The sequence below is a fragment of the Suricata suricatta genome, chromosome 4 (genome assembly GCF_006229205.1).
Source record: "Suricata suricatta isolate VVHF042 chromosome 4, meerkat_22Aug2017_6uvM2_HiC, whole genome shotgun sequence".
Taxonomy (NCBI): Eukaryota; Metazoa; Chordata; class Mammalia; order Carnivora; family Herpestidae; genus Suricata; species Suricata suricatta.
In genome coordinates this window covers 146310269-146326253 of record NC_043703.1, presented here as the reverse complement: position 1 = coordinate 146326253, position 15985 = coordinate 146310269, and the positions used below count along the sequence as shown (strand labels likewise).

General features: G+C 49.3%; 1 protein-coding gene across 2 annotated transcripts in view; it reads right to left on the bottom strand.

The window, feature by feature from the left end:
* ADCY3 (adenylate cyclase 3) overlaps nt 1-15601 on the bottom strand; it is an 82418-nt gene extending 66817 nt beyond the window's left edge. For both annotated transcript variants that reach the window (XM_029938194.1, XM_029938195.1), the window contains exon 1: nt 14776-15601. In XM_029938194.1, coding sequence (XP_029794054.1) covers nt 14776-15450 — 675 coding nt within the window. In that variant the 5' untranslated portion in view covers nt 15451-15601. The remainder of the gene's footprint in view (nt 1-14775) is intronic.
* Nucleotides 15602-15985: the final 384 nt, after the last annotated feature.

The window sequence follows — 15985 nt, the reverse complement described above, 5'->3', positions numbered from 1 at the left end:
GAAAGGAGATAAACCAAGCTGGGCCCCTCTCGCAGGCAGGACCCCAGGTTACTCCTCTCTGTAGCCCCAGCCTCTGGTAACTTGTGCAAACATGCATCTAGAGCCTTATGTATTTGGCTGAATGAAAAGATAAATTATTGGCGAGATGGACCACAGCTACCCATCAACTGACATACAAATGCGATTACACAGTCCAGATAATCAATACCACACGCAGCGTCCCTGTAAGGAAAAGGGCAAAGAAGAGGGTGTGTCAGACTCCGGTTAACTCGGCAATGCTGTGGCTCTCCGCTGCTCTGGCAGAGTAATGGAAGCAGAGAACAGAGAAAGGACACAGCCTAAGGGGCGTGCAGGCTGCAGAGGGTCATGGCCATGGGCAGAGGGCAGCCCAGATTGGCCAACACAACCCCTCAGCCATGACCAGCAGTCCCCAGCTGAATGGACCCTTGAAAGGGCTCCTCTGCCTCTCCCCACTCCCTTAAACAGCATATGCTGCCAGGCAGGAGAACATTCTAACAGTCTCCACGGAGCTGTCCCGTCATCCAGGCAGCAGTGGGTTTCTCTATATTAATGTAAATGTTTATATGTAGGCTGTAATTCCTTCACAAAGGTTCGATACCTAAATTTTCCATGAGTAGAGAGCACTCTCCCCACCAAACCTTAAATCACAGCTGTAGGAGAATTTTTGCCTCCAGTATGTGTGTCCTGCAGTGAGGAAGGATGGGCAGGTTCTTAGCACAGGCAGGGGCCCCTGGGCACGGAGTTTCGGTTTGCAGGCAAAAAGTGCCTGGGATCCTATGAGGCCCCAAACCCACACCACCCGAGGACTTCTTGGAAGGGCGAAGTGGTTTAGGCTGAGGAGGAGCCTGGGGGCAGGGCGATGGCTGAATTCAAACAGTGGAAGGGCTGCCGGGCAGAAGCAGGGCACATCACTTTCTCTGCATAAACTTGAACCGGGAACAGACACTAAGAGAAGGCAGGATGGGGCTCAAATAAAAGGACCAGTAGGGCGGGACAGCACCAACGTGCTCTGAGCCGATATTCCAGATGAGTGAGGACATCCGTCCCTCGATAAGACCCACTGGCCTGACACACACAGCTGACGAATCCTCTCTAGAACACTCCTGCATTTCTGCTCTCACTTCTGGAGTGTTTCCCCACAGGCAGCTGTGTTTAGTCCCAACCCTGGTTATGTCGGCTGGTTTTGGGTATCCTATTTACATAATTTATATATAACCTAAACAGATAAAATAGGAGTTTGAGAAAAAGGCAATTGTTTCTAAGAAAGGTGAATATTTTGGAAATTTTTGAATGCACAGCTAAAACTGCTGATAAATTAGAAGTGAGCCGGACAGGGGTGCCTGGGTGGCTCAGCTGGTTGAGCATCCGACTTTGGCTCAGGTCATGATCTCACACTCATGAGTTCAAGCCCCATATTGGGCTCTGTGCTGACAGCTCAGAGCCTAGAGCCTGCTTCAGATTCTGTGTCTGCCTCTCTCTTTGTCCCTCTTCCATTTGCTCTCTCGCTCAAAAATAAAAACACTAAAAAAAGTTTTAAAACAAGAAGTGAGAAGATAATAGCAAAAATTTGGCCAGGAAGCCATAAAAATCTAAAATCCCATACCCAGATTACCTCTAACTGACTTTTAATTCTCTCTCCTTTAAGGAAACTGGAAATTTCAGATGACACATCCTAACTACAAGGGACACCACCGTGGGCACCTAGAGACAAAGGAAAGAGTTTCCCCTCAACAAAAAATAAGCAAGTGACCATACAGCTAAGTGTATTCAATTAAAATAATGTTAAATACATATAAATGTCTACATACATACAACTGCTTTGGATTCCTGGATCTTATGGACTTTGTAAAAATTTACCTCATTGCATTACTCTTTAAATACAATCAGCAGGTGCATATTTTGATGAGTGCTGACAAACGCCTACAGCTATGTGACTACATCCACAATCATGATTCAGAGCCCATGAGGTTCTATTATGGCCCATCCGAGCCTGCCGTCAGCCCACAGTGTGTCTGCACTGGGGGCACAGCTCTTCCTGCGCTATTTGGAGGTCGTCCACTGCCTTCCATCTTTCCAAGCTTTGGTTTTTATTCCCTTTCCTTACAGTGAAGTTCACTCTCTTTGGTGCACAGTCTGCGTGTTTTGACACACAGTTACACGGCCATCCTCACAGGAACTTAGCGCTTTAGCTGACCAACTGCATGTCCCAGTCTCATCTGCTAAGAGCATTTTCAGTGTATTTGGATCTGGAAGACCTGAGATGAACCTACGTGCATTTTCTCCATGGTCTGGGCGCCTTCTTCACACCATGTGCTTCCTCCCCCTTCTCTGCATCTATAATGCCAAGGGCAAGAATACCAACTCAAAGTACGTATGATGACTAAAGACATTCAATAGATAAAAAGTACTTTAAAGATCTATGTAAATGTTTTCTGTAATTAGTTTTAACAGCATCTTTACACCAATGAGGCTTTTCTGAAGGAAAGGGAGTTCCCCATCCCCAGAGAAATGGAAGCAAAGACTAGAGAATGTGTCGGGGATTCCATAGGCTGCAAGTTGGACCATGAGCCCCAAAGATCTTCTCCCTCCCCAAATCCAGTGACAAGTCTCATGAGGGGTGTATGAGTGTGTGCTGGTGAGGAGAAGCAAAGCGAGGCCACTCGGGAGCAGGGAGGGCTGTCCCATAGTTGTCGCCAGGGTCCTCTTTACTCCCAGGGAAGAAACCAAGTTCCACATGGCTCAAGTGATTTGACCCAAAGGAAGAATACATTTGACATTCCTGTGGTCCAAATCATTCTGGAGACTTTCTTCACCTACTAACTACTTTTTTTTAAATGTTTTATTTATTTTTGAGAGAGAGAGAGAGAGAGAGACACACACACACAGCATGAGCAGGGGAGGGTCAGAGAGAGAGGGAGACACAGTATCTGAAGCAGGCTCCAGGCTCTGAGTTGTCAGCACAGAGCCCGATGCAGGGCTCAAACCCACAACCGTGAGATCATGACCTGAGACAAAGACCCACTACTGCTCTTAATTCATTCCTCCCAAAATAGGGAAAGATGCTAAATGAAAGGTCACTGCTATGATGCAAAACAAAAACAAGCAAAAGAACTCCGCCACCCAAAAAATCAAAGGAAAAAAGCCTGTATTAAAAATCCAGTATTCTCTGTACTCCTGGGAAACTTCACCTGCAAAGTACATTCCCGCTAACAGTCTAAGGCAACAACAGAATGTTGGCCCAGCCCCCCTAGCCCCCAGTAAGGGGAATTAAGCTTCCAATGACCCAACCAAGGTGCCCTCCAGACACCTGGAGCATGGAGCGTCTCTTTTCTCCCTTGGGATTGGCCCTGGTTGTGCTAAAATGCCTCTCCAGTGGAGCCAGTAACAACAGCAGCAAAAGCCAGAGCAGCAGGTACTGCTAGGCCCCGCGGCGCCTCAGCCCTGCAGTGAAAAGCCAGGGATACAAGTTAGTGCTTTCCATCACTGCACTGACCCAGTGAAAGAATATTAGCCCATTTCACAGAGGTAGAGACTAGACAGAGAGATTAAATAACATGTCTAAGCTCTAACAGTTGGTAAGTTGGGAGCCAGGAGGTACTTTGAGTTAAATAACTGTGAAGCCAGTGCCTTTATGGATTCTCGAAGCATAAAGCCCATCAGCAGGCCGGGCTCCCAAGGCCCCTTCACTAGTTTTCAACTATAGAGGTCAGCTGGGTCTGAGACCAGACACTATGGAAGGAAGGGAAAATGCTCCCTAAAATAACCACGCTACTGTGGGTCTTTCCTGAAATAAAGAGGCAATGGCCCAGGTTTGTTTCCAGAGATGCATGATATAAAGAACTACAATCCCAATGTGCAGTGGGGGCAGGGAAAGGGGGGTTAGTGCCTTCCAGAGTGCTTGTGAAGGATAAACTATAATCACATGTAAGAGTTTAGAAAAAGAGCTGGAGAGAGAATTGCGCCACTTTCCCGGCTATCAGAGGGAGGCTGTGTCTAATGGACAGAGTCGTCCAACACCGGGAAATGGGTCTGCGGGGACAGCGGGAGCAGTTCCCAGCCCGAGACAAGGACCCACCCTCAGCACCATGCACTGCTCTTTGCTCAATTCCCCTTCAGCAAATTACTGATTTGGTTTCTTAGGAGTTTGTAGCAAATATGTACCAAGTAACAGACATATGTGGTATTTCCCTCCTTGGGAGGGTGGCCAGGTCCATCTACCATAATCAAGTTGGTGACCAAGCCTTGGGCTTATCAGTCAGTCTCTTAAAAACTTGGCCCATGGGGATCAATTATCCAGGACCCAGTCCCACTGAGTGAAAAACAGCCTTCCCAAGGCAGCAAAGAAGCCCACCTAGAGCCAACCACGGAACCGGGAGGGGCAGCTGCCTGGCCTTATGCTACCAGATGAGACTCAGCTGGCACCAGGGTACATTTCATGAGGACCAGTCTTGAAATGGTGTGGGAACAGCAAACCACAACCATGGAAATCTTGCAAAGGTTCAGATCCAGACCACATACTTTGGGGTTTTGAATGGGGGCGATGGGTGGGGTGGGATTTCATCTTAAACATGTCATTTTCTGTTCTGTTTACAACTGAAAAAGCGTTCTTGGAGAGAGGAAAGGGAAAAGAAAAGCCTTCATTACTAATCAAAGGAAATTTCTTAGAAACCACAAAGAGGAACTTTGCTGGAGGAAACGGCTGAAAACCTGATCAGAAGAAGGAAGAGACATCAGACACAGAATGGCCGAGAAGGAGCTCAAATAAACAAACCGACCTTACCCCTAAAGAAACTGAAAAAGGAACAAACAAAGCCCAAGGTGAGTAGAAGGGAGGAAATAATGACGATCAAGACCGGAAATAAGTGACAGAGACTGAAATAAAATAGAAAAAAAAAATCAGTGAAACCAGGAGCTGGTTCTTTGAAAAGATAAACAAAATTGACAAACCCTTGGCCAGACTCATCAAGAAAAAAAGGACCCAAATAAATAAAATCAGAAACAAAAGAGAAGTTAACAATGGACACCATAGAAATACAAAGGGTTGGAAGAGAACACTATGAAAAATGATATGCCAATAAATAGGACAACCTGGAAGAAATGGATAGATTCCTAAAAATATATTATCTTCCAAAACTTAATCAGGAAGAAATAGAAAATCTGGATGGACCAATTACTAATACCCAAATTGAATTGATAATCGAAAAACTACCATAGAATAAGAGTCCATGACCAGATGGATTGACAGGAGACTCCTACCAAAAGTTTAAAGAGATACTAGCAATTTCATCAAACTATTCCAAAAAATAGAAAAGGAAAAAAAGCTTCTACAAGGCCATCATTATGTTGACACTAAAACCAGTCAAAGACATCACAAAGAAAAAGAAAGAAAACTACAGGCCAATATCCCTGATGTACATAGATGCAAAAATCCTCAACACAATATTAGCAAAACATATTCAACAATACATTAAAAAGATCATTCACTATAGTCAAGTGAAATTTATTCCAAGGATGCAAGGATGGTTCAATATTTGCAAATCAATCAACACAAAATACCACATCAACAAAATGAAGGATAAAAATATGATCACATCAATAGATGCAGAAAAAGCATTTGCTAAAATTCAACATCTGTTCATGATAAAAACTCTCAACAAAGTGGGTTCAGGGGGAACATATCTTAATGTAATAAAGGCCATACATGAAAAATGCACAGCTAACATCATATCCAATAGTGAAAAGCTGAGTCCTTTTAAGATCAGGAATGACACAAAAATGTTCACTCTTGCCACTTTTATCCAACATAGTACTGAAAGAACTAGCCACAGCAATCAGACAAGAAAAAGTAATGAAGCAACCATACAGGCAAAGAAGAAATTGAGCTGTATTTGCAGATGGGGTGACGCATGGATGCTCTGGGCTAGAGAACTCCTCTTCTGGGCTACGCCCTAATGCTAGATCCTAAGCCCCCTTCTCTTGATTCTACACACTTTCCTTGGGCAAAACTCACCCTCCCTGTGGTGATGGGTGCCATTTAAGTCCTAATGATTCCCAAATCTGGAACTCTAGATGTCTCTTCCAAGCTCCAGATTTTGAACACAGAGCCTGATGCTCAATAACTGCTCACTGATAACTCAGTCAAAGTTAAAGGTCCAACTTCAGCTCAGGCCATGATCTCATGGCTCATGAGTTCAAGCCTCACATGAGGCTCTGTGCTCTCAGCTCAGAGCCTGGAGCCTGCTTCAGATTCTGTGTCTCCCTTGCTCTCTACCCCTCCCCCACTCATTCTCATTCTCTCCCCCCCGCAACACCTCAAATAAATAACATCAAAAAAAATTTTTTTAAATAATTACCCATGGAATAATCTGGTAGTTCTACCTGGATGTCCCATGGACACCTCAAACTGAATTCCTCTTCTGCATCCCATTTCCATGTTGGTGGATGGCCCTCATGGCATCGTGCCTGGATGACTTTAAAAGTCTCCTAATTGGGGAGCCTGGGTGGCTCAGTCAGTTGAGCATCTGACTTCAACTCAGGTCATGATCTCACAGTTCATGGGTTCAAGCCCCACATCAGGCTCTGGGCTGACAGCTCAGAGCCTGGAGCCTGCTTCAGCTTCTGTGTCTCCTTCTCTCTCTGTGTCCCCTCCCCTGCCCACACTCTCTCTGTCTAATAAATAAATATATAATTTTTTTTTATTTTAATAAATAAAAGTCTCCTAATCAGTCTTGGCCTCACTCAAGTCCACCAGAATGACTCTTCTAAATGCAAATCAGAGCCTATCTGCTCCTGTTTAAATTCCTACAGTGGACCTCATCATGGCAGGAATAAAGCCCAAATCCTTTAGCCCTTCCGCTAGCTGGCTTCTCTGCATCTTGTCTCTCCAGCTCCTATCACCCACTCATGCCCCTGTCACATAACAATGCTCACCAGTACCAATCAAGTGAGAACCTCCTAGGACTGACCGAGAAGCCCTGTTCCCACTGCTCCACTTAGCAAACTCCTACTCATCCTTCAAATCCCAGCTCAACAGCCAGCTCGTCAGAAGCCGCCTTCTTTCCCTAGGCAGGTCCTCACCAACAGGACTTGCACCATAGCCCGTGAGCTCCTTGAGGGAGGGGCTAAGTTTAATGCATCCTTTGTATACTCTGACTAGATCGATGCTTACAACCCTGATGAAATGTTTGATGAGTGATGGAAGGAATTAAGTTTCTCCTTAAACTAGAACAAGCAGAGGATGTGGGATGGTAAGAGTTCCACCTCTGCTCAGCCATTCTCCTACCATTCTTGTGCAAGGAGATTAGAATTAGACCAACAGCATATCTATGACTCATTTTTGGGCTCCTAGGAACCCTCCTCTAATGCTGCTTTTCCCTACACAAGAATATGAACAAGTGGCAAAGGAGTATTGATTAGCACCCCTGAAAGCTTTATATAAATCTTTCTTTAAAAAATATTTTTTGGGGCTCTTGCATGGCTTAGTCGGTTAAGCATCTGCCTCTTGGTTTTGGCTCAGGTCATCATCTCACTGTTTGTGAGATCGAGCCCCATGTGGGAGCTCTGTGTTGACAGCACAGAGGATGCCTGGGATTCTCTCTCTGCCCCTCTTCTGCTCATGCTCTCTCTTCCTCTCTCTCTCTCCCTCCCTCTCAAAATAAATAAACTTAAAAAAATAATTCTCAAATCACCTGCTTTAACACTAAAACATTTCTATCTTGGATCTAGCCAAAAATTTATCAAACTCTCAATGATTTGATGAGGAAGGAAATAAAGGTAAACACAGAGCAGAAATGTATGTATTCAACATTTATAGAGCGACAGTCACAACCAAGGCACCCCAAAGGGCTGCAAAGAATTCTACGACCTCTCCTTGAGGCAAATGAAAACCTGCAAAGAAAGACAAATTTGACAGGTTTCTGAAACACGTACATGAGCAAACTTCCACCTCCTGGGGAAGGAATACAAATATCAGAGCCAGGCTGCCGATCTAGCTGATGCGCAGAGAGAAAGGACCAGCACTGGTGCTGGGGCTGTGGCGGGATGCAGGCTCAGCTTCCCTATAAACTGGCACAGAGCCCTGGACACAGTGGGCATGCATGCTTGACAAGAGAATGAATTATTCCCAGGAATGTAACACAAGACAAAACTCACACAAATGAACTATAAGCCACTGTCTTTTTTTAAATGCGCAATGCGTTTCTAAAATTTTCTGAAAATCATAGAAATGGTGGATTTCATAGAGAAGCAATACCTTAAAGAAGTTATTTATGCCTTGCTCTGGACCAAATTTCTAACTTTTGAAGCATCCTGTAGTCACATGGTATTTTTGTACCCCACCCAGACTCTTGGATTTCTTTAATCCCTTCTTCCCAGCATACCCCACGTGTCCCCTGCTTTAGTCGGCAGCCTCAGAAGACGCTTGTCCTCCATTCCTTGCCTCCCTGTATGCACAGGCCCCTCTCACATCAAGGGGGAGAAGTTCCTCTTAATTTGCATCCAAGTTAGTGTGACCACAGTGACCCGTCTAGTCCCTAAAAAACGAACTCTGGTAGCTTCCGTTTTCTCCCAGAGACCACCACACCTGGGAGGAAGCCCACGCCAGCCACCCGGAGAGGTCACCTGGAGGAGCTCCAAGGCTCCAGGACCCCTAGAGCTTTCCAGCATAGGGGTCAGCTGAATCCCAATGGCTGAATGCGACAGCCCAGGCTGTCAGGTGAGTGACCCCAGCCAGTGCCATAAAAACAGAAAAACTGCCCAGCTGAGCACAGTCAGCCCACAGAATAAGACAGTAACCCATTTTTCTGAGACTGTTACAGCAATAGATAACTGAACCGCTTAGTAAATGGGATATATTTACATGCCTTAAGGCCGCTGAGAAATGGGTTCTTCCACACTAAACAGTTTCCTAGAGAACCAAAACATCCAAACTTGTTTTTAACCAATTCTGACAAAAAAATGTTTTTAGAACGCAACACCACCCAGCCTATACTAAACGTAATCTAATATTTTTTTTAACGAATGGGTCATCGCTGCAGAGACATCCAGAATACACGGTCCTATGATGCAGTGAAGCTTCCAGCAACCACAGAAGTAGTAGGCCTTTAGTTGCAATCCATTCAATCTGCAGACAACTATGCGCCTTGATCAGCACTACAGGCCTGTCCCTGGAAACACCTCGTCCTCCATCACACATCTCCTTGTAAGGGTTGGGACCTTATCCCTGCTGGAACTTTATCTCAACAGGCCTGAGGAAAGACAGGCTAAGGGGCTTCTTTTAGGACTGCAGAGCAGAACTCTAGAATCCCACTGATCTGAGTTTGAATCCTGATCCGCCACCTGCTGGCTATATGGCCTTAGACCAGTCACGTCACACACATTTCGGTTTCCCTGTCTGTAAATGAAAATAATATGTGGCCCTTGCTGGGAGCTCCTTGCCAGAAACACAGCAAGAGCTCAGTAAATGAGGGCACCCTGTCTCTACTCCATGTGCAGTGGGCCTGGCCCTGCATGTGGATGTGCCCCCTGAGCACACACAGCTGAGCGCTGGTCAGGATTACACCCACGGAAGCCTATCATCAAGAGTGTGTATCAGTGGGGTGCCGGGGGGCTCAGCTAGTTAAAGGTCCAACTCCTGATTTTGGCTCAGGTCATGATCCCAGGGTCATAGGCTTGAGGCCTTCATGGGGCTCAGTGCTGAGCATGGAGCCTGAAGACCCCCCCTCCACTCGCCCCCCCTTTCTCTGTCCCTCCCCGTGCTCATTCACACACCATGTGCTCAGTCTCAAAATAAAAGTGCCTATCAAAAGGGGACAGTGGAGGCAGGAACTGGGAGGGAAGGTCTGAAAATGTATTCAGGGCCAGAACACCGTAGTAGGATTTACTGTACAAATGTGAAGAAACTGGAGAACAAGAATGATCTTGGAGTCCTAGGAAGTCTGTCTCATGGAGCGTTCACCAGGGCTGTTGGGCAGACCAAGTGTAGGGGGGGGTGGGGGGGTGGGTGTGCACGCACGCACGCACGCACACATACCCTGGAGTTCACAAAGCAAGCCTGGGGGCAGGGCAAGGGGAGACCCCGGCGTGGACACCAGGGTCTGACTGGCCCTGCTGCTACCCAGTTCCCCACCACTGGCCCAAGCCCCAGGCTTTGGTTTCTTCTCCAGGAAAACCATCTTTAATGATAAAGAGCCGATTTAAAATAAACAGGAGGGATCTGATACTCATGGCAGAACATCAGTGGGGCAACGTGGTGAAAGTCAGGACCCACTGCATATGCACGACAAGGACGCACTGGAAAACTTGTTCTCACACACAGGAGGATCAGAAAAAGCCACACACACACACACACACACACACACACACACACACAGGCTGAGGGGGTGACTTTGTGCAATGTTGTTTCCACGTTCAGTAATGGACTGTCCTTCCCTTGCACACCTTCCCTTATTATTCTGGTTCCTAAGACATGCCCACCTGCACACACTGCGCGGAGGGATGACCCCCCCGTCCCGCTCTGGGCTGGCGGCTTTGCCTCCCCACCCGTTTCCTGCACACCTCTCTCACCTTGATGCCTCTGGCTGCTCAGAGCCCCCGGCCTGCTGTCTTCCTGCCCCAGTTCATCACATTCGTCTCGCACAGACCAGCCTCGTAACAACCAGGAAGATTCTGTCATGGCTTCTCCCCCACTTGTGTCCAGTTCCCCGGGGGAGATGGGGGTACCTGCTGTGATATTTCAGGGCCTCCCACCTCTTGGTACCCTTCTTCAAAACCACTTAGCAAAGACATGCAGGGGCAGCCAGAGAAGGAGAAGTCTCAGAAGCCCGCATCCAGAGGAAGAGCGGCTGTCAGGGAAGCAAGCCTCTGGATATGTCCTGCCCTCTGTCCCCATCGTCCCCCCTTCTTACTCAAGTGACCCCTCCCCAGTTATCCAGCCCCTCTACTAACTCCCTAACTCTGTGAGCCTCAGTTTCCTCATCTATAAAATGGAGCCTGTAAATGAGAAAGAATGAAATCTGGCCATTTGTAGTAAAGTGACCTTGAGGGAGTCATGCTAAGCAAAATAAGTCAGGCGGAGAAGGACAGATACCATATGTTTGCACTCATAGGTCTAACAGGAGAATAGGAGAACCCTAATGGAGGACCATGGGAAAAGGAAAGGGGTGGGGGAAGAGTTAGGGAGAGGGAGGGAGGCAAATCATGAGAGACTCTTGAATACTGAGAACAAACTGAGGGCTGAAGAGGGAGGGGGGAAAGGAGGGTGATGGGCATGGAGGAGGGCACTTGTGGGGAAGAGAACTGGGTGTTATATGGAAACCAACTCGGTAATAAACTAATTTAAAAAAATAACCTGTGATGTTGAACTCATTTTCCCCCTTGGACCCAGAATTTTAGCAATATCTAATTACCATCATAAGAGAAGATAATAAATTTGGCATTTCTGGAGAAAAATAAATAAATAAGTAAAATGGAGCCAGTCACACCCGAGTTCAAACAGGACGATGTACACAGAACCCTAAACTCCGGCCTGCAGATGAAGGCGTCTGGAAGCATCCACCCTCTCCCACAACATCCCTACTGTAGCCGCCGCCAGCCCCTCGGAGCGGAATGTTCATTCATAGGGTGACACTCTGTGTAATATGTCCGTGTGGAGGAATTACACATCCACGGCATTTCGTGTCCCTGGTTGTAAATAAAGGTCTTAACAGGCTATTAATTCTGAGAGAAAATTTCGCTCCCAAATAGCCTTTCTGCGACAACATAAAGCTGTGAAGTAGTTTTCAAATGTCGTTCCTTGCCCCTGAATGGTCACAGACTCTTAAACAACCCATTAGACGCAACCAGGGTCTCGGGAACGGCCACTGGGCTCAGGACGCTTCCCACCACCTTGGCTGTGTCTTCACCATCAGCTGCGCCTGGTCCCGCCCTGGACCCCCTCCTGCTCCATCGCATCACCCTGAGCGGCAGTTTGTGGCAGTTGAGAGCAAGTTGTGCCAGAGAGGCCAGTGGTGCCAGGACTCGGCAAGGGGAGGCAAGTGGGGGGACCCTGCCAGCTGCAGTTTGCTCCCCCCAGCCCGGCTCCCCTACACCGGCCTCAGACTGGGATTGTCTGATTCCCATTATTCCCAGATCCCGCAGGCTACAAGGCCCACGTACCACTCAGTAATCGTCACTCGTGCACTAATAAATGAGCAACACCCCAGTCTCACACCCCATCTGACAGCCCGGCTCCACCTGCTCTTCCAGTCAGAACCCCAACCTCCCTGCCTCCTAGGAGAAGAGCCCAGGGCAGGCTGGACATCTTGCTCCTGACATTTCAGGCTACCCTGAGGTCTCCCTGTCCCTCCGTCTACCCCCCACTCCACTATGGATTTGAGAGAACGAAGGGCGCAGAGGAGGAAGCGGTGGACAGTGAAGATGCTTCTTGGCGCCACTGGCGGCGGCAGCAACAGAGCCTTCCCGAATCCCCCAGATCCAGTATCTGCTGGAACCCAGTTCACCCCCCCCACCAGCCCAGGAGGGACTCCCTGGCTGGATCTAACAGGTGACGGGCAAAGAAAAAAAAAAGGGGGGGGAGCCTTTAGGCAAGAGAAGGAAAAGCACGGCAGTGCTGGGATCCGGAGAACGTTCCTGGTGTTACCCTAGCTGGGGTAACATTCTCACATCCCCGTCCCATCCTACCCTTGGTCACAGGAGATGACGGGGGTCCGCAGGAGCAAAGGGCACATGGGTGTTGCCTCATCCCACAACTGGAGGAGACATGTATCGTGTTCTCCCCACAGCACACAGGGCCACCTGGGGCTTAGTTTCGGCCACATTCAGAAATACTGAATGCAGGGACTCTGGGACTTAAGGAAAACTTAGGCAAGTGGGTCTGGGAACCCAGGCACCTTTTAAAAAGTCACATTTGTTCCAAACAAGTGACTCAAACTTGTGGAACACAGCCCACTGAACACTGGGGCCTCCTGCATTCTATCTCAGGCTCCCAAATGGACCTTGAGAGGCACCGCCTCCTTCCCCTCCATTCCCAAAGTCACATCCACGGCACTATTTCCAGGTCAAGTCCATGCTCTCCTGGGATGCTAATATTGTTATCTTATATTTACTTACTTTTCTTTCTTCCCTGTTTCCTAACCTTTTTGGGGGGTTTTGTCTCTACTTAGCAGCACCCAAAGGATACCAGCAAATCATGAATTTAGTGTCCGGGCTCCAAAGGACAGAATCTGGTTTTGCTCCCTTAATAGACAGTGAAGCATATGGGAAACTCCTGTGGTCCAGGGGCCCAGGCAGAGAGGAAGGGGCCAGAAGTGACTGTTTCGTAGAACATAATGGTTCGGGGCTGGAGGTCAGACCCCAAAGGCTGCCATGCCCACCTGCCTGTCTGCTCTGAGCTGTGCTTCCTGACTCCAAGCAGAAAGGACTCCTGCCATTCCCCAGAGAGCTTCCACAGGACCCTTGACCGGCAGAGTTCATGGACTCAGAAGTCACGAGAGCAATGGCAGATTGTCAGTCTATGTGAACAGGGCATTGGGAGAAAAACCAAAGGAACTGTTGGTGTGCCAGGGGGCCCAGGGCTGGGCTCCTGCAGAATGCACAAAGCTTCCCGAGAGAGGACACAGCTTGGTCCAGGAGCCAGGAAAAAGTTAAAACAGAAAACCTGTGTTTTCCTCTAACCAAGTGGGAGGCAACGGGACGGCTCTCTGGGGTTCTTGCATCAACCCCTACGGCACTGCCGGGCCTATGGAGAACTCGGCCCTCAAGCCCAGGAGACCATGATAATGGCTTTGGCCAAGATGCAGCCAGCGTCATGGTAGAGGAGGAAGAGCACTGGAACTGGAATCGAGAAAGGGATGCTCCAGGCAGGTGACCACTGTAACTACCCATGTAGCCTCCAACAGGCCACTGTCCATCTCCGGGCTCACGAATCCCACAGACTCCTCTGGATGGGTTAGTAGATAAACTCAGATGCGGAGAATCACACCTCCCAGTCTCGACAGCCCCTCGCCTCCTAGCCAGGGTCTTGGCTCCTGGTAGGAACACAGTGCAGTTAAGCGGCAGCCAAAACTCCTCCCCTTCCAGCCAACCGTGTCCTCAAAGAACTAGCAGACCCTCCACCACTCTGGCCAGCACGATGGTCCCCATGTACGTCCCCGTAGCTTCTAACTGCTCCATACACCCTGGGCTCCCAGCGGCAGATGCAGGATCATCACACCTTTGTGTGGCCCGGTGCATCTTCATCCACATTCCCTTCGATCTTGATAACAACCACTCACGCAGACAGTCCCCATCCAGCAGAGGGGCCTGGAGTCCACAAAAGTCAGTCAACAGCTGGAGCTAGTCAAGGACAGGCTGGAGACCAGAAGCTAAGGGAACCCCTCCATTCCCCATAAGAGGTCTTTCTGGAGGAGACCAAGGACAGAGGAAATGACCAGGACAACACAGCCTTGGAACCAGGCCTCGTGGGCCTTCCGGCTGCCCACTTGGGCTGAACACAGGTGACGGAGCGGCCTTGAGGCCCAATGTCCTGACATCCTCCACTGCCTCAGGCTAAACACAGAAATCTCTAGAGCAAAGCCAGGGGGTGAGGGAGAGATGGTCTTTCTGCACAAGCAGCCAGGAGCCCCAGAGGCACTCCCCCAACATAGGCTGACTCAAGGGCAAATGAAACAACGCCATCGCACCTTTGAAACAGGTATCACCTCGCATGAGAGCTGGTGGGAAGGGAAGCCCCTGGGTGGGACTCAGGGTGGGACTCACCTCTCTCAGCAAGTGCATGCCTTCCAGCCCATCCTGCTGCTGCTGGGCCACGGTGACCCCCAAGACGAGCGTGTGCACAACACAGGAGACCACGGAGATGATGACGATGGGGCTGAGGCTGAGGGGCAGCGTGATGAAGAAGGAGAAGACAAAGAAGGTCTGCCAGCCCACCGTGTCGCTGGCCGCATGCGCGCGGGCGAAGTTCAAGCCCAGGTAGGAGAAAATCTGGGCAGTTATCAGCAGCCACAGCAGGGAAGGTACCACTTTCCGGGTCACGCGGTCAGGGAGCAGCCCCTTTTTGCAGAGCACGAAGAGGAGGATGTCCAACAGCAGTCCTATCCCGGCCACGACAAGGGGAGCCAGCTTGTCGCTGGAGTAGACCACGGCGCACATGACCACCACGTAGCAGTCGAAGAGGGCCGCGAAGACCACCAGCACCAGCAGGGTCTCATGGCGCTGCCGTTTGAAGTAGGTCTGGTACAAGTTCTCCAAGGACTCGGGCACGAAGGTCAGCCGCATGAACCGAGGCAGGCAGAGGCAGGAGCCCGAGTTCCGGACAGAGATTTCATGGGTCCGGCCCACCCCGCGGTCAGGGTCAGAGGGCAGGCTGACAGAGTATTCGGCAGAGTACTCAGCCGAGTACTCGGGATCCGAAAAGCCCTGGTTCCTCGGCATCCTGGCGGCTGTCTGCTTCTACTGGCCCAGGAGAGGTGGACCCGGAACAGAGGAAGGGCTGTGGAATGGACCACCTACCAGGGCTCTCGAGGGCCAGCCACCTCCAGCAGCAACGCGGAGCAGGTCTCCAGGGCACAGGCAGCGCCGATCTAGAACTTAGAAGGACAACGCCAAGTGTATACACCTCCCTTCCTTCCTACCTGTGGTTTCCCATGACCCACCCTACCCCTCCTGCACGAATCGCTTCTACAGCCGCCCCCACGCTCAGGCCACCACCGGACACCCCCCCCCACACACACACCCCTGGTCCTTTCCTCGCCAGTTTCGTGTCTCTGGTTTGCCGAGAGGCCCGGCCACCTCTCCATCCCTCACACTCCAAGTCCGTCTGTGTCATCTCTTCTTCCTCCGTCCCTGACTTCCTCACCTAAATTTCCGAAAGGCCCAAGCCCTAGAAGCTGGAGATAAAACGTGCCCGGGAGCAACCACAGCCATCCGAGGATTCCTGAATCTTCCTTCTGTTTACTTCCTTTATCCC